General features: G+C 40.3%; 1 protein-coding gene across 2 annotated transcripts in view; it reads right to left on the bottom strand.

The window, feature by feature from the left end:
• Nucleotides 1–1,377: 1,377 nt before the first annotated feature.
• The window catches only part of STAC (SH3 and cysteine rich domain), a gene marked incomplete at its 5' end in the record, with an annotated part of 80,859 nt that continues 56,541 nt past the window's right edge, over nucleotides 1,378–25,695 (bottom strand). The window contains 6 exons of one of the 2 annotated variants that reach the window (XM_081345711.1): nucleotides 1,378–1,577; nucleotides 11,769–11,903; nucleotides 12,553–12,604; nucleotides 13,223–13,311; nucleotides 14,986–15,050; nucleotides 20,294–20,375. In XM_081345711.1, the coding sequence (XP_081201837.1) occupies nucleotides 1,479–1,577; nucleotides 11,769–11,903; nucleotides 12,553–12,604; nucleotides 13,223–13,311; nucleotides 14,986–15,050; nucleotides 20,294–20,375 (522 nt within the window). In that variant the 3' untranslated portion in view covers nucleotides 1,378–1,478. Of the gene's footprint in view, nucleotides 1,578–11,768; nucleotides 11,904–12,552; nucleotides 12,605–13,222; nucleotides 13,312–14,979; nucleotides 15,051–20,293; nucleotides 20,376–25,695 lie in introns of both variants that reach the window. The other variant, XM_081345710.1, reaches the window with a different exon arrangement.

A 25,695-nucleotide genomic window follows, 5' to 3' on the forward strand; every position in this document is an offset into this window, starting at 1 on the left:
TGGCTACTCCGGACCGGCGCAACCAGCCCAGGAGGCACATGGCTGGTGGTGGGGACACGATGGACGCGGCAAGAGGCAATGGGGGCTGTGGTTGTGTGTGTGGGGGAGGGTCTGCGCGGTATGGGTGGTGGGGATGGGGAGAGGACGGTTGGGGAAGCGCGAGGAGGGGTTACGGGGCTTGGGCCGGGTGTTACCTGGCAGACCCACCTGACACTTGCTACTGCCATGCAAGGAGTGGAGCCAGCGCGCAGGGAGATGGGTGGGGTCTTTATTGGAATGTGGGCGGATGCTGGTTTGTGTTGGCGGGGTGGGACCGGGTTGTGTCCAGATGATAAAGGAGCGTTGGAGCAGGATGCTGCCAACGCTGACTTTATCCTGGTTTAGTCTTACTGCTTGGAAGAAGAATAAACAACGTCATTCGTACCTTGGATGTGTCTGTGGTTTGTCGTCAAGGACGTTTCGTGACACCATATACATCTGCCAATATATGCTTTTTTCATTCTGATGGGAAGTGAGTACCCACAAAAACAAGCCCATGTTGTGTTTATGTGCATGTACCCTCAAACATGTTCACATCTATGTACACACACATATTTAAAAATTGAAAATGTATTTAATATGTCTGCAGCTAAATTTCTTGTTTCAAGCAATGTTTTTCTTCTGGTTTACAACGTCTAACAAGCATCACTGGGGAAAATATTATGCATCACTTGCATAATCAGAATTTACATCTGTAAACTGCAACTGTTTGTAGATATACAAACTCACTAATTTAACCTACTCCCCCCCCCAAAAAAAACCACACAACAACCCTGCAGAGAACTGGTAGCAGGGTAACAGGTAGCAGCATGTTTCCCAAACTGATGTCTACATGTTTCACTTAAACTGCTTTTTAATAAAAAAAAATTAAAAGTCAGAACTAAATATTATCCTGATTCCCTAAAATGGGGAACAATATTTTAAAGACGAGACTCATACTACATATTTCAACCATCAAATCACAGTAGTTCACAGGAAGTCTGAACCCGTCCTAATGAGTCACATATCAAACCACATTGACTAAAAGTTCCTACCAGTTTTCTTAAGACATCTGAACAAGATTAAAACCTAACCTTACAGGTTAGTTGTCTATTGCCAAAGGGTAACCATTAGTAGCTTTGCTCAGGAGAAAACAAAACAAAACAAAACAAAACCCACCATCCAGTTTAATTTTTTACTTGTCTTTTTAGAAAAGCAGCCCACCCCTCCCCTCCCTTTATTTAGTTCGTTTTCTAATAATACACTTTGTTATTGACCAACCGCTGTTTGTTGCTTCAAAGCAACTAAATGCATGATAACAGTTGATCTTTGTAGTTGTCTCCTGATTTCCCTAGTCATCTTTAAGACAGCTTGTTTGGGTAGACACAGTGCAAAATGAAGCAGACAGGTCTTGCTGGCAAAGCTTCACTACTGTACTGCAGTTGCTGAGCGGGCAAATTTCAGATGTTTTCTAAGACATCTACTGGGACAAAGCCCTTTTTCTTCCCACTGTATACTTTGATAAACCCGCCGTGTTCCTTTTCTGAAGTTATGCAGATCTGAAGATAAACAATGGAGAGAACAGTTAAACATTTCTCACACTAAAACACTACTTTTATTATGGAACTCAAATAGCTGCTGCATAGATGAGACAACCTGCCGTAAATAGATTGAGCTGAACCAGGCTACCTAACTTTGCAGCCCTCTTTTAGATTTCTTTGATGTTTGCAGAGGATATGAAGTTGGAAGCTACTGAGATGCTTTCTAAACATAAATGTTCAGTTCATGTGCTGTACACTGTTTTATTTATTCATCATATTTATTAGCCACTTTTCTTTGTGACAATAAGCCATTTCTGTGATAAAAGCTGTTAAAAATAAGCAAATTACTTTGGCTGAGAAGTTTGCTAAGAGTTGCATAATAAATGAATTAAAACTAACTGGGATGATGGCTCAGAGAAATTCTCAATTAGTTGCAATCTTACCTGTATATATGGTTTGTACAACTTTAACTCCATGGAACTCATATGTTTAATTAAGCACTGAATTCTTCTTGGTGGCTTGAGATAACTGTTAACTTTTTCTCAACAGTTAGGGGAATAATATTGCCTTTGATGGCTTATGTATTAGTCTAATCCTATGTTCTGATGAGTCCAAACGTAAGTTAACCACATGAATAAACACTGTAACTTCAGCTGAATATGTCCATTTTATATGCAGGTAACAATTAAACAAAAGCCATATCCCCAACCTACCTCATACAGTTCTGCAATTATGAAGAACATAAGTCTTCATCTTTGCATGACACATGCACAACAGTGACAACTTTCTTCCAAATGTATGCTTTTAAAATAGTTTCTTCTGCTTAGCCAATCAGAATTATTTTTACTGACAACTTGCACAAAGTACATAAAGAACAAAGAATGTCTTAAAAATCATCTGCTATCAGAAATCTGTATCTTCTTGTATCCAAATGGTACTTAAAAATAATAAATCCAATTTTTCCAAGCGTGATAAAGAGAAATCAACCCTGTTTGACTCAGTTTCAGAGGTGCCAATAGCAAGTGTTTTCAAAGGCTTCTTAAAATAAACTAGTTCTGAACTGATACATTAAAACATATATATGTAAGCAAAGTTAATAGACATGAAAATTATGGACAGATCCTATAAGACATACACTGCAATGTAAATAACTATACCCATAATGTCAGCTACATCTGGCATGACAGCCAGTTTGGTAGCGTGGCTAAAGGCACTGGTGTAGAAAACAGAAGTCTCTGAGCGCTAGTTCTGCATTAGGCACAGAGCCAGCTGGATGACTTTGGACCACTCCCTTTCTCTCAGTGTAAAAGAAGGTGGCAATGGTAAACTATTAAATGCTGCCAAGAAAACTGCAGGATTTGTCCAGGCAGTCACCAGGAATCAAGAATGATTTGAAGGTATAATAGCTATAGCTATATTCTCATCGAGAAGCTGACTGACTTGAAATTCTCCCCCTCCATCTGCGATTGGATTCAAGACTTTCTTAGGGTTCGGTTACAAACAGTGAGGGTCGGGTCTGCTTTGTCCACCCCCCTGAAGCTTTGCACCGGCACGCCACAGGGCTGTGTGCTTAGCCCCTACCTGTACTCTTTATACACTTATGACTGTGTATCATCTAACCCACAGGTCTGCAACCCGCGGCTCTGGAGCCGCCTGCGGCTCTTTCAGCCGTCTCCTGCGGCTCCCAGTCCTCTGCCATGTGCAGTCCAAAGGAAAAAAAAGTGGGACTAAAAAAGTTCAACCAATCAATTCAAATATGCGGGGTAGGTGCATATCTCGCGTTGGCTCCACTCTTCAGTCAAACCCTGTTCTGCACATGCGGACACATTTTTTGCGGCTCCCAGTTTTTCCTTTTGTGAGGGAACCGGTTCTGAGTGGCTCTTTCACTGTTTCAGGTTGCTGACCCCTGATCTAACCCATCCACTGCGATAATCAAGTTCGCAGATGATACAACTGTGGTGGGTCTTATTACAGGTGGGGATGAGACAGCATACAGGGCGGAGGTACAAAAAGTATCCATATGGTGTAGTAACAACAACTTGCACCTAAACATCGGCAAGACGAAAGAGATGGTGTTAGACTTCCGGAGAAAAAAGGAGGAACCTGCCCCACTTTACATCGGGGAGGACTGTGTGGAGAGAGTTTCCTCCTTTAAATTTTTGGGAGTCTACCTCTGTGAAGATCTGACCTGGAAAGTTAACACAACCCAGGTGGCTAGAAAGGCCCAACAGAGGCTTCACTTTCTTAGGGTCTTGCGGAAGAACAGGGTAGAACAACAGCTAATGACCCACTTTTACCGGTCTACTATAGAGAGCGTCCTCTTGTATGGTATTGTGGTTTGGTATGCTGGTCTGACAGCCGCAGATAGGAAAGTATTACAGAGGGCAGTGAGCACAGCACAAGACATTGTGGGCTGTTTCCTGACACCACTGGATGACATCGCCAGGGCTCGTTGCCTTGGAAGAGTGAGGAAGATTCTCAGGGATGACTCACACACTGGACGGTATCTCTTTACTCTCCTACCATCCGGTAGGAGATATAGGAATATAGCCAGCCGTACCAACAGGCTGAAAAATAGCTTTTATCCATGGGCTATTAGGCTTTTAAATGAGACATGATCTTATGCAGAATTGACTTGGGAGGCCGGTGTGTGGTGTAGTTGGTTCACATAGTGTGGTACGATGGAGGGTTTGTTGTCACTGTGTGTTGGGGGGAGAGAGCACGGGGGGAGGCTCAGCTAATCTCAATGTACACATGTTGTACTTTGACAATAAAGGTTTATTATTATTATTATTATTATTATTATTATTATTATTATTATTATTATTATTATTATTATTATTATTATTATTATTATTATTATTTATTATAGTACCTGTTCCCTATATAATTTGTTATCTACAAAGATGACTATTTTATTTAGTGCTTTATTGTCCTTACTTAGGAAAAATGCTAATATATTTGACATTCTTTTCTTTTCCCTTGTCATCCTTTCTTTAAAAATAAAGCTGATTGGCTCTTGCCTGTTCTTTAAACTTTAAATCTCTTCAGTCTGATTGTCTTTTTTTAAAAAAGACCTTCTGTTAGCTGCTTCTTTCTCCAGGCAGACTTGCCAAATTTGTCATCCATTAAGCCAGTGGCCTCCGATCTTTCCAGCCTGGTGAACCGGCTGGGGGAGGGGAGAGGGAATGGTTCCATGCAAGTGACAGGTGCATGCAGCCACCACAAGCACAAATGGAGCTTCATATGTGAGTGCACCCACCCGCCACAAGTGCAAATGGAGCTGTGCACATGCACGTGCTCACCCACCACTTCTGTGGCCCGTTTCCAAATGGGCCACGGACTGGGGGTTGGGGACTCCTACATTAAGCCAAAGGAAACCCATTAGCTACATATTATATTATAACTCACCAGGAGTTAATAAATCATTACTGTTACATGGGCTTTGCATGCACTAGCCACATAATTCTCACTTCAGACTTGAATCCAGATGGCATTTTTACACAAGTATTTATTTCCAATTCACACAGTCATATTTATTTATTTATTAAATAGATATGTGCGATGGTTTCTGCACCTCATCTCTAAATAATTTACAATAAAAGTAGCAATAAAATATACTAGATGACCTTTGTGAAATGATCACTGCTGGACTGAGAACTCCTGCCCTAAGAATTATGCAATTTCTGAGTGAAATTTAAATTAGTCTGGAAGTTAAGTTTTGTTATTAAGGTGTTCCTTTTCTTTTTATCCCAGAATTAATTTCCTTCTGGAGTCCACTAATAGTTAAACAAGAACTGCATTGACTTAATTAAGAATGCTATGACAGAGGTATCACTCATTGGTTTTATCCTGCAGTTATGCCTATTACACGGACAGCAACATGAATAGGCAGAACTGCTCATATGTCCTAATTCCACTGTTGTCTCTGACAAACTTATTTTGTTGGGTTGAATAATGCTCAACTAGCGGAAAAGCCTATGTGACCAGAGGTGACAGTGTGTCAACAAAAAAGTATGTGTACCAAAGGCAAAGCTTCTCAGATTAGTATTTCTGGCTTCTGAAATACTGCGCACTATGAACAATTATGACAGTGATGGCGAACCTTTCAGAGACCGAGTGCCCAAACTGCAACCCAAAAGCCACTTATTTATTGCTGGGTGCTGGGTGGGTGTGCTCCACTGGGTGGGCGTGGCTGCAGTGGTCATGACAGACTGGGTGGACGTGGCCACCTCAATGTTGCTCATGGGGAGGGAGACCTGTGGGAGCTGGGCAGGGTTAGAGGAGATCCAGGGGGTCTCTGGAGAGTGAGGTGAAGCAGGAGGTAAGGTGGGGGTGCCATTGCTGTGGGGCAAGGCGAGGCAGGGGCCGCCTTGACACCACTTGGCCCCCACACACAGAGGCCAGTGAGAGCATGGGGGCCAATAGTGTCCATCAGCAGCCACAGCCTGCCGGCCCCTCGACTGGCACACTCTGGGGCTCCGCAGCCCACTGTGAATACCGGGCTAGCCCTCCAGCAACAGGCAGAGTAGGGGAGGGGGGAAGTGCGTGATGAAGAAAGAAGGTTAGAAAAGAAATGGTTTGGGAAGTGAGGGCATCTGGGCAGTGATAGGTGGGGCAATATCTCCAGCTCCGCAGCAGCAGAGATCCTCCACATGCCGCTTTGGTGGCTGTGTGGGCAGAGCTGCGAAGAGGGCTCGGAAGTAGAGTGAAGGGGAAGAGGGGGGTGGGTAGGTGAGGGGGGAATCTGCTGAAGCCATCCTGAGAAGACAAAAATCAGCCCCACCTCACCCACCTCTGAGCTGGACAGCCAGCCGACAGTTAGAGGCAATGCAGTGGGTTGTGCCCAGGAAAAGGAGAGCATACGAGGCCAGAACGGACGAGACAGGGAGGTGGGAAACCAACCATGCCAGGATACATCTGGCCATGTGGGACCCCGGAGAGTTAGCAGGCATCTGGTTGAAGAGGGACAGTTGTGGTTCTACCTACTTTATTACGTGCCAGGCTGGATAGGAAGTGGCAGCGGTGGTGATCCCTGCATTGCCAGGCCTGGCTGGCAGCAGCTCTGGAAGTGAAGCTGTGCCACCCATCCTCACACTGGTGGGGCCAGCAGTGGATGAAAGTGGGCTCTGGTGTGCACACACCCCTCACAGCTGCCACTCTGCATTGTCCTGCGCGTGCCTCCAGCCCCTCGCTGCTGTCTCCATCTGCTGGGGCAGAACCGGGGAAATAGGCTGGGTGGGGTGGGGGAGCTGCCAGTGCCACTGCCACAAGGTGAAAGGGGATCGGACCCATGTGCCCGCTTCCCAGTATCCTGCTGCAGCCTCTTATGCCACCCCACTGGTGCTGTGGCCGATTTCGGCAACACTGCCACATCATGGCTGTGGCAAGGTACCAGGAAGCGGGGCGCATGGGTCAGATCACTCTTCCCCCAACAGCTTTGCCTTGTGGCAACAGCATGGGCAGCTATCCCCCCCCAAACCGGCCTGTTTCCCCAGCTCTGTTATCAGCAGCAGCTCACTCAGCAAGCTTCGGCACAGTTGCCTTCACCGAAATATGGAGGCCCCATACAGCTGCCATCACCCCACAGGCCCCGCTACTGCCAAATGAGAGTGAGACTGGAAAGAGCAAAAGTGAAAGGAGATACACTGACCGGTTGTGTAGAGCACCACTCGAGGGAGCTGCTGCCTGTAACAGAGCCAGAAAAACACGCCGGGTTGGGGGGCAGCTGCTAGTGCCACTTGCATGAGGCAAAGCTAGTGGGGAAAGAGGGATCGGACCCACACACCCACTTCCCGGTATCCTGCTGCAGCCTCTCACGCCGCCCCATTGGTGCTGCAGCAGATTTCGGCAACGCATCACGGCTGCGGCAGGATATCAGGAAGCGGGTCACATGGGTCCAATCTCCCTTTCCCCACCAGCTTCACCTTGTGGTAGCAGCATGGGCAGCTCACTCCTGGCCCATTTCTCTGGCTCCATTGCCAGCAGCAGCTCCCTCAGTGAGTGCCCCATCAGTACAGCTAGTTCCTCTGCTGATGTCATAGCACAGGTGAGGGGGTAGCGGGCTCCAGTCTGAAGAAACAGCTCTTCCACTTCTATGGGCTTCTGGTTCGGTCACCTTCACCAAAATACAGAGGCCCCATACAGCTGCCATGGCCCCACAGGCCTCGCTACTGCCGAAGGAGGGCGAGACTGGAAACAGGAAAAGTAAGCGACTGCCTCTTCACATGATCAATTTTCAGGCAGCCTGCCTGTACTTATGACTGCAGGGACATTTCAGTACCCACCAACTGCCCATCTTTGCTTCATCTCTACCCTTTTGGCAATTCTGCCCAACAGAATTGGCAGCAATGGGCTAAAGCAGAGGCCCAGGGGCCTTCAACAGTGTCAGCCAGCTGCTGCTGCTGCTCTCTGGCCTCTTCTTCAGCCCCTTATGCAAGGCTAGTGCTGGCCATGCAAAGCTTTCTTCTCAAGGCGATAGGGACCATTCTACAAATTGCAGGTTGCCTTGCAATGTTTCCGAAGATTTCTCAAAACCTCATGAGAAGATTGTGCTCACCTTTCTCCAAATCGTCCACAGCCTGCTTGTGATAATTAGATGATTTGGAGAATAGCATGCATTATTTGGAGAAAGACAGGTATGACCTTCTCATGAGATTTCAAAAAGCTTCAGAAGCCACCCAAAGTGTCATGTGATTAGCATGTTCAGTCTCAGGAGGAAGGCCTGTCATGGCCAGCACCAGTTTTGTATTGGCCAGGCTGAGCACTCCTTGTCAGCAATGGGAGAAGATGTTGAAGACTAGCTGGATGCAGCAGTGCCAGCAGAGTACAGGGAGGTGGGGATTTCTGAGTCTTTGCACTACAGTGCTGGGGTGACTGGCTGCAACATGGGGCATGAGGTTGCATATCTCATTGGTGGTAGTGGTGATGGCCCCAGTGGTGCTGGGGCTGAAGTAGAGGCCTAGAAATGGTGGCAGCTGGCAGAAATTGCTGAAAGCCTGAGCCTCTACTTCAACCTCAGTGACAACATTACTGAGGAATGCCACTTTGCAGGACAGTTAAAAGGGCAAAGGTTTGGGGGGAGATAGGTAGATAGGAGGAGTTCAAGAGGAGGCAGTTGCTTAATTTACCTGAGACTTGGGGATGGGAGAGTCTGAAATGGAACAGCTTGGATCAAGGTGGGTTCTTGCCTAACAACTGCTGGAATTCAGTTAATGATGGCAAGACATTGCCAGAATCAATGTTGCTAAGCAACATGTCATATGATATCATGCTTTATGACTGTATCATTGTTTTGACTTATGTTGACTAGATTGCTGATATTCTACTATTACAGGTTATTATAGGTGGAGAATATCTTCTAAGTTACCTTGGGAATTGGTATTTCTAATGCACAAATTCATCTTCATTTGATCTATACATTAGTAACTATCTGCCCAGTGGCATCCTTTAGCATACCAGTTTGTGTTAAATGTTTCCACTGGAATTATTGTCTTTGCAGCTTCAGATTTTCTTTTTCTGAATGGCAGTGTGAGCAATTAAAAACCTCTAGGTTTCAATCTACCCATTTTATAAACATGTTAATACCTGATGATCCGTACAGCTTCCTGAGTAGTATGTTGAATGCAATCTGATCTAAGAGGCCTATACTCTGGAACTATATTGTCAATAATTTTATACTGTCTTCTTATACTTCTGCAATCAAATATAGATGCCTGCTTATTTTATTGCACAGTTGAGGTTATGCACTCTTGGCATACATTTCCAACATCTCCTGTCATCCCTTCCAGGATAAATAGTAGATCTCCCCCCCCCCCATGACGAGGTAGCACAGTCTAGGGGAAGGGAGAACTAAAGTAATTAGAGGAATAGAATTTTACAAGTCTGGGTATTTATTGAGAAAATGGCTTTTTTCTGAACTATTTTCTATACTTCCCATCCTTTGCACCTGGTACTTTCTCTTGCCTAGTATTCTATTGTGAAAATCCAGTCCAATATGGATCTCTGCTTGTGGCTACATTATTTGAATAGTCTAGGTATCCTTTAATTGTAATAACATTTTGAAGGGGAGTTATGTGTTAACTGCTTCCTAATTCCCTCTTAGAACAGAAAAATAACATGTACTATTTTCATTTCGCTCGAATCTCAGCTTCTTCACAAGCATTATAAGCAACTTGAAGGAAAAAAGGTACAAAGCCATATAAACACAAATTGCCTCACTGTCTGGGCAAGAGACTTGGCATACGTAAGGGCACTAAAAATACCTCTGCCCTTCTGAATAACATTATACAGTGTTCCTGTTGATAAAACATGATGCGTAAAAACTTCTTTAGTTCCCATGACAAGCATATTACTGTTTGTATATTCATGCCTTATCCAGCGTATGCAAACTCTCATTAATATGAAGAGTTTACGTCAAAATGTAGACCTGAGATAGGTCTACTAATTTTTAAAGCATCCTTATCAAGAAAAAGGAATGTAACTTCATATTGGAAATTTAGATGCACACAATATTATGATGTGTAGGGTGAGTGAGGTAATTGGTGAATGGTGCTTTGGCCTGGGAGGAGGGAACAAAAAGTGCAAAAGGATTGTGGGGAGTCAGAAGGTCAGGCAGCAACATCAATATTTCCATGCTGTGATGCTTGCCCTCTGGCGTCAGATTCTTCCTGAAATCTGTGAGGCTCCCACCCTACTGACATTCCAGAGGGCCCTGAAGTCTAGGCTGTTCTCCCAGGCCTGGATTAAGGTGGATGGAAACTCTTCTTGGATATATGTGTTTCTACATTGTGCTTCTATTTTGTTTGCTATGTTGTGAGCTGGCCAGAATCATTTTGGAGTCAGACAGCACCTAAATCAAATGTGTGTGTGTGAATATATATGCATGTGTTTGTGTTTGTGTGTGTGTAAATTTTTTTGGATTGCTAACAAAGAGTTTGGGGCCTAGCAAGGTATTCTAAAATACTTAACAAACACTTTATATATATATATAATATATATATATATATATATATATATATATATATATATATATATATATATATATATATATATATATATATATATATGTGTGTGTGTGTGTGTGTGTGTGTGTGTGTGTGTGTGTGTGTATGTATATGTATATGTTATGTATATGTTATGTATATATATATATATATATATATATATATATATATATATATATATATATGTATGTATGTATATATGTGTGTGTATGCGTGTGTGTATGTATAGACATATATAGGTGCATATATATATGTGTGTGCCTGTGTGTGTGTGTGTGTGTGTGTGTGTGTGTGTATAGGCATATATAGGCGAAATATATATATGCATGTTCCTGTGTGTATAAAAAGAAAGTTCATGACTGTGTAGGTTGGAAACATGTGGAAGAGGCCTTCATCCTGCAGTGGAGATAAGACTATGTATGTATCTATGATTAAACTAAATGACCTAAGGCAGATTTTTTTCACTCTTCATTTTCTGTATGCTCAATTTGCCACTGAATTTTAGCCCTGCCCTTTCATAGCTATTTTGTACTTTCACAAAGAAATATACTGTATAATCGGTGGACATTGCCCATTTGTTTCCATTGCAAATGCCTATGACTATCCATTGCTATGTGCTTTAATAGCATTGCTTTACCTTGATTATTGGAATAAATAAAAACTAATGTACTTTTTCATCCCACTGTTGCAGATAAGAATTTTGCATTTCACAACTTATTCCTATTAATTCGGATATCAGCATGATTCCATAGTAATCCCTTGATTTAAATATATTTTATGTTTATAAAAATAGCAAAAAAATTCTCCTATACGCATTGGGACATGTATTAATAATCTCTTTTTCAGTAAGCATGAGCAACCTTTGTCTTTTCCTGATCAGCTTTGTATTAATTGTGTTCAAGAAAAGAATTGTGTAAAAGAAAAGAATTGTGTAAAAGAAAAAGGTGCCAGAACTCCCACATGTCACATAACCTGCCTTGCCTACCCTACAAGGTTCCATCCAAAAAAGGTGCCGGAACTCCGTTCTGAGCATTCTATGAGAAAAAAAGCCCTGATTGTTTTAACTATTTTATCCATGGGTTTGAATCTCCAATCTTCATAATTTTTTTGGGGGGGGGGAGTCATGAACCATGGAATTTCATGGGACGGTTAAGTTGGGTCCTTAAAATTTTTAAATAGAGGAAAGAGTTCTAAGTTTACTTACTTGGTTCTCTTTTAGAGTTATCTGTCCTTGTTCCTTGCATCCAATAAATGTTCTGATACATTTGAAAACCTTTTCATCTTGTAATCTTTGAACAAAATTAGCAGGAAAAAAACCAGTTCGATCTTCTATTTTTCCCTGTGAACAGACATGGTGACAAGACAATCATTACATAGTATCAAAGTTCGTATTTTGTATATGTTATTTTTCAGTCACTTCCTGAAGTTGGTATGTTCTGCTTTCTCTTCAGCTACTGAGATAGCTAGCTTTGTAAAACAGTTTCCACAGAGTCTACAGTCACCCACTGAGTTTCATTAAAGTTCAGAGGAATTTGAAGTTTAATCATTCTAGCCTTGGTCAGATGCTCTAACCCATCTTCCCCAACACTGGCTCTCTAAGTATGGCAGATTACAATTCCCTTTATCAATATTCATCAAGTGATTTGCATGCTGGTTGAGGATAGTGGAAGTTATAATCCAGTATAGTTGGAGAGCACTTGGTTGGTTCTATAATTAATGACAATTTCTAATGTAGATAACCAGGTAATTTGATGGTTTATTTGCATTCCCCTGCTTTATGTCTTGGATTTTAATCTGAAACAGAAGGAACATTTATTTTCTCACTGTGAAAAAGAGTAGCTAACCAAAGAACTATGCTAGAAAAAAATATAGTTCTACAATAGAGTATTCGGTTACAAATGAATTTATACTCAAGTATTGACCAAAAAAGTATAATACAATATTCACTTTTTCCATTTTCAACACTATTGAAGCTATTTTGATTGTACCTTCCACCAATCTTCATTTGAATCCTCCAGTAGCGTAATTCTATCTCCTGGTCTATGATTAAAAAGCAGAAATATGCAATTAGTTTATATGTCTCTATTAATATGCAAAAGCACCAGTACATTCTGTCATATATTCATCCATCAGACTACATGGTAAAGGTAAAGGTTCCCCCGCACATGCATGCTAGTCGTTTCCGACTCTAGGGGCCGGTGCTCATCTCCGTTTCAAAGCCGAAGAGCCAGCGCTTGTCCGAAGACGTCTCCGTGGTCATGTGGCCGGCATGACTAGACGCCAAAGGCGCACGGAACGCTGTTACCTTCCCACCGTAGTGGTCCCTATTTTTCTACTTGCATTTTTATGTGCTTTCGAACTGCTAGGTTGGCAGAAGCTGGGACAAGTAACAGGCGCTCACTCTGCTACTACATGGTAGAATTGTACAAAATTATCTGTAATGTTTAGGTGATACAGTGTTGATGGGATTAAAAACTATTGGTTTTGATTTTAATAAAATTAGCAAAACAAGCCAATCACAACTAAATGCAGTCTCCAGTGGCATCAATTCACATGTTTTTTAAAGCGTGGATAATGTGCACAATGTAATGTATAAATATGTATATTAAACAAATAAAAATATGCATAGATGAACTATACAGGGTATACTAGCATTACCTCATTTCCAAATCTTCGTGCTCCTGTGGTACAAATTTGTACAAGGCAACATAGGTATTCATCTGTACTGTATCTTTATTAAGAGATCCCTTGATTATAGAAGAGAGGGAGCAAAGAAGAGGAAAATAGATTACTACCAGTTTTGCAAAAAAACATCATATTGGAAATCATAGTTGCTTTTCCTTAGACACTGTGGTGGTATTTTGAAATATATTTGATTTGTTGAGTACTCATGACCAATGGCTCCATTTTGGTCTTATTTTATTCTTTGTTGTTAACTCAGTGTAGACCATAAATGGTGAAATGTATCTGACAGGGTCTAAACTTATTTTGAAATAAAATTTAAAAAGCTGGAGAAGGGATATTTAGCAATGAATAATAACTCTAGCAAACTCTGTTTGAGAAGCTACTATTATAGATAGTACAACAGATTTGTATTATTTACTGAACTGATACAATCCCAAATCCACTAAACAAGACATATACAAAAGAGTGATCTAGGAAGGTAAATGGAGAATTTGGAAAGAAATTGCTTTTGATTACATACAGAATTTAGATTTTTTTCCCCAGTATCAGAACTGGCTTTATAGACAAATCAATTTCTATTTTCTCTCAAGCTTTCTTGATCTCAGTAGCTTATATTAAGAGACGGAGAAAAGGCTTTTTATGGTTGTTCTCATTCAACCATTGGGAACTGGAACTATTCAAATATGTATTTATGTCTATTTCTGTCCATATTAGTTCTCTGCATAAGTAGTGATTTAAAAATGAAAATTCAATTTATTTCCAGACCTGTGTCAAAATATAATATACATTTTCTAAAATATGTATTCTCCTGAATACTTTTCCTTAATACATGCATTTACCAGCAAAGAAATATATATGTACAGTAAAAAAATGGAACAATTTTTCTGCATGCTAGTACAGAAAGAGAAAATTAGACAGTTTATTGAAAACTGTATGCTGAACAAAATCCTCCATTTCTACATAATGCAAATGTTTTAAACCATTCAGTTCACAGATTTGACTATATCTTGGCTAAATCTTGAATTGAATGTGGAACTATTATCTACATATTTTATTATAAAAGTCCAAGTAAAGAAAGTCCAAGTAAATCATCTAAGTTGTAATGAATACTGAGTTTGACAAATGCCAAAGATAAAAGATAAAGAGATCTTTGGATCTGTGAAAATTTGTTCTCACTTATGTGTAGTCTAATAGGTATTAAAATAATGAACAGATGCAGACAAACTCATCTTTACAAAAGCAGGAGGCTTCAACTTCCTCCATTGTAAGACTGCAGTAAAAATGACAAAGGTTTTGTCACTAACTTGGCTGGTTAAATGGTAAGCTTTAAGACAAAATGATTGGGATATGCATTTTGGCCTTGCTCTGGCCATTTCCCTCCATCTCTCACCCCAAATTAAAAAGCTTTGCAATGAAATTGTAAACCTATTTGCCTGAAAGCTTCACAGAACTGGAAATTCTTAGCAGGCAGCTATATTCAGCTGAATTATTATAATTATAATTATTATAATTTACCTTCCTATAATCCTGTGATTCAGAGGTCTGGGAATGGAGCTATAGAAGCAATATATGCATGTCCAATTCCAAGTTTTACTTTAAAAAATAATATTTAGGGAGCAAAAAGCCTATTCTGCAAATTATCATTTATTAACATATATATGTATATTTTATTTATTAATTTATATATTCACATTAAATATAATATACTATTATCATATCTAAAAATTCACCTGTAGTGCAGAGTTAATTTTCTTTGGTTCTTCTCCAAAATCCAACACACCATTTACTGAATATGTAAATACTGTAATCAGAGAGAAAAATATATTTTAGGATCAAGAGCCTACCTGCCAAAAAACACCACCAGTTGTACTACTATTATATTTTTACTTCATTTTGTCTTTGCCTGCAAGAATTTGTAACTTGCATTTCTACTAAGATGCCCTTCCTAATGTCCTATATGATGCTCCACCAATGTCCTATACTTCTATACTTCTATACTTCTATACTTCTATTTCAATCTGTGAAATTTTTTAAAAAGAAAGGGTTGAAAACCATGAACTTTGATTCTATTATTGGTATTAAAAACTTCACTTTTTCAATAGTCCCACTTATTCTTTAACTGAAGAGGAAAATATGGGAAAAATGTAAAGAATGTAAAAATATTTAGGAATGATAGGTCCTAACTATGACAAGGAGAGCAGTTATTTAATATTACATGTATTAACAGCAGCGAGAATTATCTATGCCCAATACTGAAAAAATGAAAATTTACCGACTGAAGAAGTATTAATAAAGAAAATACTAGATTGTGCAGAAATGGCTAGATTAACTGTCAAGCCCCGTGGGCTTGCCACTTCAGGGAAGGGAAAGGGAGACAGCTGAGGGAGCCTGTGGTTGGAAGGCAAGCTGCTGATGTCGTTTCCTGATGACCAGGGAATCCCCCTTTGCCTGGGAATTCCTCTGCCTGACCTCTGAGTAGCTGAGGCTCCTGGCTACATGCTGGACTGTTGGAGATGACGCTGGAGGGGGGAGGGGGAGGTCAGCTATGCTGGTGGTGTTCTGTTATATATATTTCCTCACTTTTCTTCCTCACAAATAACATGACATATTAATTACTGTCAACATTCAACAATTCTGTTTTCAGAAGTTTAACTATTTTTCTGGAACTGATAATGCTTATGTGTGAATATCAATTTTTACCAAGTATCAATTGTCACCAGACAATGGCACTTCCCTGGGAATCTGAAGTGGATATCTTTGTCTCAGAAGGATCATTCGATCTCTTCCTCAAGTTCTATAAATGCTCGGTCCTTGGCAATAATGCCATATTCCATGTTAGAACAAGGCAAAGCCTAAAAACTGCCTTATAATATGTATGTACTTGATTTTTAATCATCTATCACAACTTCCATGGCAACAAAGGAGGACCACAAGCAGGCTCTCTCCCCCTCTGTCAACACAGACTGCAACTGGCTCTGGAGAAAGGAGGAGAGCCAGCACAATACAGTGCCACCCATCCCTAATTTGGGTTTGTTCTGGAAATTGGGGCTGGGCAACACTGTACTGTGCTCTCTTCCTTTCTCTGGCGACAGTTGCAGTCAGTGTTGACAGAGGAGAGACCCTTTTACTTTATGGGGTATCTCAGGAGTTCAATTCTTTCTCCCCTTCTATTTAACATGAGGCCTCTGGGTGAGGTGATTTGTCAGTTTGGGGCATGATACCATCAATACACAGATGACACCCAGTTTTTGTATCTCTGTTCTAGGCCATTTGACAGATCCTGATCCCAGTGTCTGGGGCTGGATGGGGCAAAACATGCTCAATCTTAGAAAGATGGAGTTGATGTGGATATTTGGGCCACCTGGAGATAAGTTCTTCCATTCATGGGGTTTTACTGCTCCAGACAGAACTGGAACACAATCTGGGGGCTCTCTTGGACTTGCGGCTCTTGTTCAAAAAGCAGCTGGTAGCTGTGTCAGTTGCACCTATACTTGGACTGAGAAGCCCTGCCCTTGTAACCTATAGGCTAGAGTATTGTAACATGCTCTACATGTGGCTACCTTTGAAGACCATTCAGAAACTTTAGATAGTGTAGAATGTGGCTATGTGGATAATAAATGGTTCCAGATAAATGGTACACGTAACACTATCCCTGGATGACCTGCATTGATTACTACTGTGTTCTTGATACAATTCAGTGTGCTGGTAGTTAAAGCCTGACATGGCTTGGGACCATGATACTTGAGACATTGCCTTTTTCCAAAGGCAACCTGTTCAACCAAATCAAGTACAATGAGCATGCAGCCAGAGTGCCAGCTGACAGGGGCCAAAAGATGAGCTTTTCCACAGTGGCCCTACTCTATGAAACATCCTGTATGGAACACCCTCCCTTCAGTGATTAGAATGTCCTCAACCCTGTTAGGCTTTCATAAGGTCCTAAGAAAGTGGCTCCCATGCTTGTTAAGGACCCCTTTTCCTGGCTGCCTTGCTAAGTGGCCAATCATTTTACCCCTATATATTATTTAATCTGGATATTTTAAAGATTTTTAGTATTTTAAATTTATATACGTATACTGTATGTGTTTGTGTTGTGTGTTTATGTATATGTGTACATGTATATATGTATAAATATATTTAATTAATTGTAAGCCACCCAGAATTATTGACTGAGACTGGTGGCTATAGAAATGGAATGAATGAGACTTCCGGTTTGCCATCATGGCCGCCGTGGACACTGGAAGGTGAGCTCTGTCTTCCGCATTCAATTTTGCATTGCTGGGGGACCCTGGAAAGGGTCCAAAGTTGCCTTGTAGGGGCGACAAGCAAGGAGGGGATCCCCACCTGATCACGGGAGGGCGGTAGCCCTTCCACTTGATCTGGGGCATCCCTCCAAACTGGCAGATGAAAGACTGGCCATAGAAATATGGCCCGTCACTAGGCTGCAGACAGTCGAAGTCAAACTTACTACCAGGCACTTCTAAAGCAGCATGGATGAGACTGGGTAAGATCTGAACCTCTCTTCAATCCTATCTTTTTTACCTGTATAAGCTGCCCAAAGTATCTTTTCCCCTGTGGAGAGAGGGAAGGGAAATCCTATCCTACCCTCTAAGAGCAGCAGCGACTGACTATCCAGGGGAGTTTAAAATGTTGAAAGAATAACCTTATTTTAACTGGATTTATATGTTTCTAAAATTTGGGAACCAAAAGATTTCTTATCCCTATTGAAGATTTGGGTTTTTACTTACAAAAAAGAAGTAAAATTGGAAAAAGAATTATAAAAATTTTGGACTTAAAAAACCTTAAATGGCATTGGTGACATCTTGTGGCTAAATCTAATACTACAGCCTGTTATTGTCTAAAAGAGACTTGGCTTGAAGCCCAGATTACATGTAAGACTCCTTTAACCTTGGCAAATATCAGCTGTGAGAAGCTCAGCTGTGTTCCATACCCAGTGATAAAATTATTTTCATCCCGATTGTAAAGCTTTTAATTTAATACACTACAAAGAGAATATGGATGAAGATCAGGAACAGATTCTTTCTATGCTGAAAGCAATTCATGAAACTATTCTTACAGCTTCTGATGAAATAAGACGCTATAGAAAAGAACAAGATGTCAGCCTAGATATTCAAACCCTAATTTTGACTACAATTAAAGAATTAACTATGCAGAACACAATAGAAGTGGAACAATCAAACTATGACAGGATTCAATGGATCAACAAACACAGTTAATGGAAAACCCACAAAAGGGACTGGTAACACTGAAAAAGGAAGACTTTCTATATAAACCAGAAGAAATCTAAGGATCAAGAAGAAGAACAGACCGAAGGGAAGTTAAATATTCCAGGACAACTACAAAGAGATGGAATAATAGAGAGATGATTTGTTAGTCCTTCGAAAAGAATGGCAATTGGATGGTCTCTTTTATTTCAAATAATATATACAATAACAGAGGGAGATATAGTTGATGATTTAAAAGCATGGACATGGAAGGTAAGTTGGTAAAGAAAGAAAGCTAGAATAAGGCTGAAGAAAATTGGGGTTTGGATTTATTAGTGAGGATGTTATGTCATTAATTAAAATAGAATATACTCAGACAAGATGTGTACTTTGAATACTATATTATGCTATGAATTGAGATAAAGAAAATTTGATCATTTAAAACTTGGAAGTATAAATATCAAAAGTTAAATTTGAATATTGATGGGAAATTAAAAATTGGGGGAAACAAATAAATAGGATATTGTTTATAAAGATTGTAAAAGTAACTAAAATATATATAGGCTATTTTTTGATAAATGTAATAAACATGTCTTTATGTAGCTGATAAAATAAGAACTGTATTAGTTTAAATATGAGATAGTAGATATTAAGAAAAAAGAGAGGAAGTATTTGATGTTGAAATAAGGGAAATTTTGGTCATTAAATTTAAGACATTTGGAAATTAGAAAATAAGAATGTTATACTGTATTATCAACTAGATGATGTAAGATGGTGAGAAATAGAATATATTCAAATAGGACATGTATCTTGAACATTAGGTTTTGTGATGAATTGTGGTAAAGGAAACTTTGGTTACCTAAAACTTGGAAATTATAAATATTAAATGTTAAATTTAAATATTGTTGGGGAACTAAAAATTGGGAAAAACTAATTACAGGATATTGATTGTCTATAAAGATTGAATATTAAAGCAATTAGGATATGTGTAAGCTAAAAACTATTGATAAATGTAACAATGTTATTTTTACTTAATTGATATAAGAAGAATTGTATTAGCTTAAACATAAGACAGAATACTAAGGGAAAAAGAAATATTTAATGTGGTAGTTTGAGATTTGTACTAAAGAAACTTGTATGTTATGGAATTATTGATTAACCCAGCCACTACATTGCTTTTTAAATACTTCATTGTAAAACTAGAAAATCAATAAAACTTAAAAAAAAGAAATGGAATGAATGTATGAATAAATAAATAAATACATTCAAACTTTAAATCATTTAATACCCACATGTACCCTTCAACACACTTAATGTTTTTGTGCTCTGTATTAGAATCCTTGGGATCACAACATAAAAGGTTTGGTGTTATCATAGCTTGCAGACAGCATGGGAAATTTTATAACTGCCAAGAGGAATATTTTGGTGGAGCTTTGGAGTATAATATTTTATGCTGATCTTCTGACAAGACAACAGTAATCTAATCAAGTAATGATCAAATAAATTGTTACTATTCTGATGAGGTTTGTTCCTGCACTATGTGAAACTGTGCATATCTCACAGATAATAGATTTTTTTAAATATGGAAAACATGAATGTTAAATATGCTAAGAAACATTTACTGCATTTTTTTATGATTTGCTGGCAGTGTACAAGAAATCACACCATAAATTATTATAAACCCTGGGAAGCAATAGAGAGTAAATAGCTGCCTCCTCAATATCTGCTTGCACCTTTTGACATTAATCCCTGAACAGGGTTTGTACTTCAAGACTTTATGACATAATCTCTGTGTTAGCTATAACTGATAGCTTGCACTCACCACTATTGCTGCGTTGCCTATTTATGTCAAACATATTTCCTAGGCTGTCTCTTTCTTCAGGAACTTCTGCCAGATCTGATGTCTGCAATAGAGAAAAAGGCAGCACAGTGAAAACTGGTGACAAGATGAAGAAAATTGAGATCAAACATGTGCCAACAATTTGATGATGGTAGTGAGAATATGGGAATTAGAATGGAGCTTCAGTGCTGCTTCTACTATATTCTCCAGAGGCAGTTTAGATCCTTGATTGAAGTATAGCAATATGTATAGTATAAGTTGATGTCCTAGATGTTAAATGGAGTGCAAACATGTTTTCTTATTTAGACTGGAGAAGAAAGAGTAGTAAGTTTTTTTAGAGGTTAGATCAGCCTTTCCCAAATATAGATATAATTCAATATACTAAGGGCCAACTCATACAATTCCCTAATCAGCATAGCTATTTAATGTAAGAGGAAGACATTGTATTTCCTTGTATGCAATGCTTATCTCTCTACAGTTACTTAGGTTGAAGCTAAAAAGATGCATTGTTAGAATTCAATATGAGGGTTGGTTACAGATGTTGGTTAAAGCAAATTTACTAAAGCCTATTTAGAATCAAATAGCTTAATAAAGAATTTAGTCTATTCTGCTCCAACTAATTATGAATTCAGTTAACTATGAAGTGACATAATCCATCTTTTCATTTACACAATACTGTTCTCCCCCCTGCCCCTCGGGTTTTATTTCATGGTCATGCCTGACATTCCTTTAAGACAGACATGTCAAACACAAGGCCCGGGGGCCGGATCCGGCCCGCGAAGTGGTTTCATGTGGCCCGCAAAGCCTTCCTGTAAACAGTGAGGGAACGGCCCCCACTGCCTTGGCCCTGGCCCAGAGACCCTCCTTCTGCCAGAGACCCTCAGATCTGTCCCACTCCTGCCCGGGCCCCCATACGCACCCTTGATGCGAACGATGTAGAGCTGGCCATGCCCACCCAGTAGGCCATATGCACTCTAGCCACGCCCACCCAGTAGGCCATGCCCACCCAGGCCATACCCACCTGGCCCCCTGAGGGCAACCGCAATGCTGATGCGGCCCTCAATGAAATTGAGTTTGACACCCCTGCTTTAAGAGGTCATGCCTGACATCCCTGGCTATGAAAAATTTGATGAATGACTAGACAACTTGTGATTTGCAGGGCCATCCTTTCAGAGACATTTCTTACTGAAACAGAGAAGCAGAATGACCACAGGTTGAGTAGAACTACAGAATGACAAGCAGAGGGAGTGGGAGAGACTTCTGATTCCTTGCTGCCTTCCCCAGTGAGTTTCCTTGTGGGAAACTAGCAAAGAGTATCAGAAATCTTCCTTCCTTTGTTCCTTCCTTCCTTCCTTCCTTCCTTCCTTCCTTCCTTCCTTCCTTCCTTCCTTCCTTCCTTCCTTCCTTCCTTCCTTCCTTCCTTCCTTCCTTCCTTCCTTCCTTCCAAAATTCCTACTGGTTTCTCCATTTACTTTACTTGTGGGAAGACTGCAGGGAGAAAGACAATGGGGAAGCCAGCACCTCACAAGAATCTGGAAGAATGTATTTGGAAAATGACTGGCTCAGCTTATCCAAAGAGCTTTAAACTAAAACTGGGCGGGGGAGGGGACAGTGACCAATCTTTAGGATCTTTAGGTCCTAATTCCAAACATAAACACCAATACAACAAATCAAACGAGGTAGAGAGTGTTGGGGAAAAAAAGAGAAACTCAGATACAAATTAGGAGATGTAGGTCAGCCATAAAGGACTCAGATGCCTATACACTAATGCTTAAGGATTGGGGAACAAACAGGGAGAGCTTGAAGTACTAATATATGAGGGCAAGTAAGATATTATTGCCATTACTGAAACTTGGTGGGACTGAAACTCACAACTGGAAAGTACTGATGGAAAGAGATAAACTGTTCAAAAGAAACAGATGTAACAAAAGAGGAGGCAAAGTTGAATTATATGTAGGAGATCACTACATTTCTACAGAAATGCATAAAACCACGGATAAAAGCCTTCTAGAACGTATATGGGTTAATATAAAAAGAAAAAAGAATGACATAATGAATACAAGCCACCCAACCAAGCAGAAGAAATAGATGAACCTTTTGCTAATCAGTTAACAAATATATGTAAGACATACACCATAGTAATAAGGGGGGACTTTAACTACCTGACATCAACTGGGAGACAAACTCTGCATCAAGTGGGAGGTTGAACAGGTTCCTGACCAACCTAGCTGACAAATTTGTCAAAGTTTGAGGAAGACACTAGAGGGACAGCTATACTGGGCTTAATTCTTACTAATACAGAAGAAATGAAAGAGGGGGTTGAAGTTGCAGGAACGTTAGGGGAGAGTGACCATGTCATATTAGAATTCAGTATAATACTGATTATATTCAGTAATAGAATATAATCGAACCAGCATCTTGAACTTTCAAAGAGCTGATTTAAACAAACTCAGAGAAAGCTTGGCAAGGATTCTATCGATGAAAATCTTAAAGGGGAAAACAACCAAGAATTTTAGGAAATTGAAAAATATTATAAAAGCCGAGTGTAACACAATACCATTGAAAAATAAAAATAAAAAATTCATGAAGAAATCAGTATGGTTGCACAAAGAACTCTGATAAACTAACAGAAAAAAGAATAAGTATAGGTAATCCCCGAGTTATGAGCATTCACTTAACGGTTGTTCAAAGTTACATGATGAGCGCTCCCTAGTGCTTATGAGCAAGTCCCAAAATTACGAATATTGCACCACCACAGCAGTTGTTCGCCCTTATGAGTGACTGCAATGGATCTGCAACATTCACCTTGGTTATTCCCTCCCTTCCCACCCCAACACTGGGTCTCTGTAGGAACTAGGCCTTCAATACTCACTCTGTGAAGATCAAGATCCTTTGCTTTCTTGGCTGCTCCAGGCCTTTGATGCGTTCAGAGAATGGAGGCCTAAAGTAATGCAAGATCATGCAAGATCAGTGGGGCGAGATCTCACACTACTGATGTCATGTGATCTCATGGTACTTTAGGCCTCTGTTCTCTGCAATAGAGAATGGAACTAAAGCAGGGGAAGCTTTCATGTGTCTCTGGAGGCTGGACTGGGGCTCCAGAGGCCTTTTCCAGGCCATTGCAGCATGGATCTGAGGCCAGGAAACACTTCTGTGTCCTTCCCACAGCCTGATCTGGGCTATGGAGGCCTTTTCAGGCCACTGCAGCCGCCTGGATCTGAGGCCAGTGAACGCTTCTGTGCCCCCCCCCCCACATCCTGATCCAGGCTCTGGAGGCCTTTTCCAGGCTGCTGCTGCCCGGATCTGTAGTCAGTGAATGCTTCTGTGCCCCCCTCACTGCCCAATTTGGGCTCCAGAAGTTTTTTCCAGGCTGCTGCTGCCTGGATCTGTGGCCAGTGAATGCTTCCGCACCCCCCCTGCAGCCCAATCGGCTCTTGAGTCCTTTTACAGGCCCAATCAAGCCGCAGGGGGGTGCAGAACCATCCCAGAGCCTCAAATCTAGGTGACAGTGGCCTAGAAAAGGCCTCTGGAGCTTGGATCAGGCCATGGGAAGACTGCAGAAGCGTCCCCCAGCCTCAGATCCAGGTGGCAGCAGGAACTGTGGAAGAGAGGAGACAGATCTTTTCCAGGTGAGTCCAGCATGGCAGGAAGGATGGGGGAAGCATGCAGTATCTTAGTGGGTCGGGAATACCTTGGGGACCTCTTCCATCACTAGGCCCTCCATGGCCTTCCCCACCCTCAGATACCTCATGTTCGCTTAACGAGCCGTGTGCATTTTAATGAGCAAGGGAGTGATCTCGTTTGAGGTACGAGATTCACTCCATGAGTTTGAGTTATGAGTGGAATGGGCAGGCTCCATTACACTCGTAACTCGAGGACTACCTGTATAAAAAAAAATGAAAAGAGGGACATATAATTAAGGTAGAATACCAGCATACAGCCCAATCTGCAAAGATGAAGTCAGGAAAGCTAGGCTCAGAATTAAATAATACTTGCAACAAATGTCAGAAATAATAATAATAAAAGTTTCTTTCAACATATAAAAAATAAGGAAAAAAGTCAAGGAAACAATCGGTTCACTAGTAGGAAAAGATGGTAAGAAAGTGAGGGGTAGCAGGGAGAAAGCAGAATTGCTTAATGTTTTCTTTGCATCTGTTGTCACACAAAACGAAAAAAATAGCCCAACCTACCAAAAAATAAAACATAAAAGATAGACTATAGGGATTCAAACTAAAATAAGCAAGAAAATGATAAGAGAACATTTATCCACTGTAGATGAGTCCAAATCACCAGGATCTGATGGATTACATGCCAAAGTTCTGAAGGAGCCAGCAGATGTGATCTCAGAACCATTGAACCAGTGGTGGGATTCAGCCACTTTGCACCACTTCAGCAGAACCGCTAGCTACTTTTTTTTGTTGCCCAGGCCCAGAATGAACTTCCAGAAGCAGCATCCACACAGAGAACTGGTTGTTCACACATTTGAATCCCACCACTGCATTGAATCATATTTTTCAAAGATCCTGGAGTACCTGGGAACTACCAGAAGCCTAGAAAAATGTTGGTGTGGTTTCCATCTTCAGAAAAGAGAAAGAAAAACAGATTCAGGAAACTAGAGACCAATCAGCCTGACATCAATATCTGGAAAGATCATGGAAAAGATAATGAAGCAACAGATCTGTGTACACCTAGAAGCAAACAGTTATATCCAGAAGCCAACATGGATATATATATTAAAACACAACGCTCGAACATCGGGATGAAGTAAAAAACAAAACAGTTTAATCTACTGAGCTTTCGTTGGCCAACTGCCAATGTTGTCAGAGAAAAATTGCTGGAGAGGCGATGTTTGAGCATTCTGTTTTAATACTAATATGCGCGGGATTCGTATTTTTAGCTTAATTAAAGAATATATATATATATATATATATATATATATATATATATATATATATATATATATATATGTCTGTGTGTGTCTGTGTCTGTGTGTCTGTCTCTCTCTCTGTGTGTGTCTCTGTGTGTGTCTCTGTGTGTGTGTGTGTGTGTGTGTGTGTGTGTGTGTGTGTGTGTATTATGATTGATAATGACTTAGTTATAGAAAGCAAATAAATCTGTTTGGAATTCCCTTGTCTATCAAATGCATAAAATATAATACATTCATATAATACATATGAATATAATACATAAAATATAATACATATGAGATGAATTGGATAATGATCTATGATATCTCATGAAATAAAATATTTTGCTTTGAACTGTAAGATGGGCAGAAATTAAATTTGATAATAATTGTAATAACAATACATTTATTAAGATAGATAAAAATAAAGTTTACTTATGTTTTTAAAATGTTTACAAAAACTGGCAGGCAAACATGA

This window comes from Vipera berus (assembly GCF_964194415.1).
Source record: "Vipera berus genome assembly, chromosome: Z".
Lineage (NCBI taxonomy): Eukaryota > Metazoa > Chordata > Lepidosauria > Squamata > Viperidae > Vipera > Vipera berus.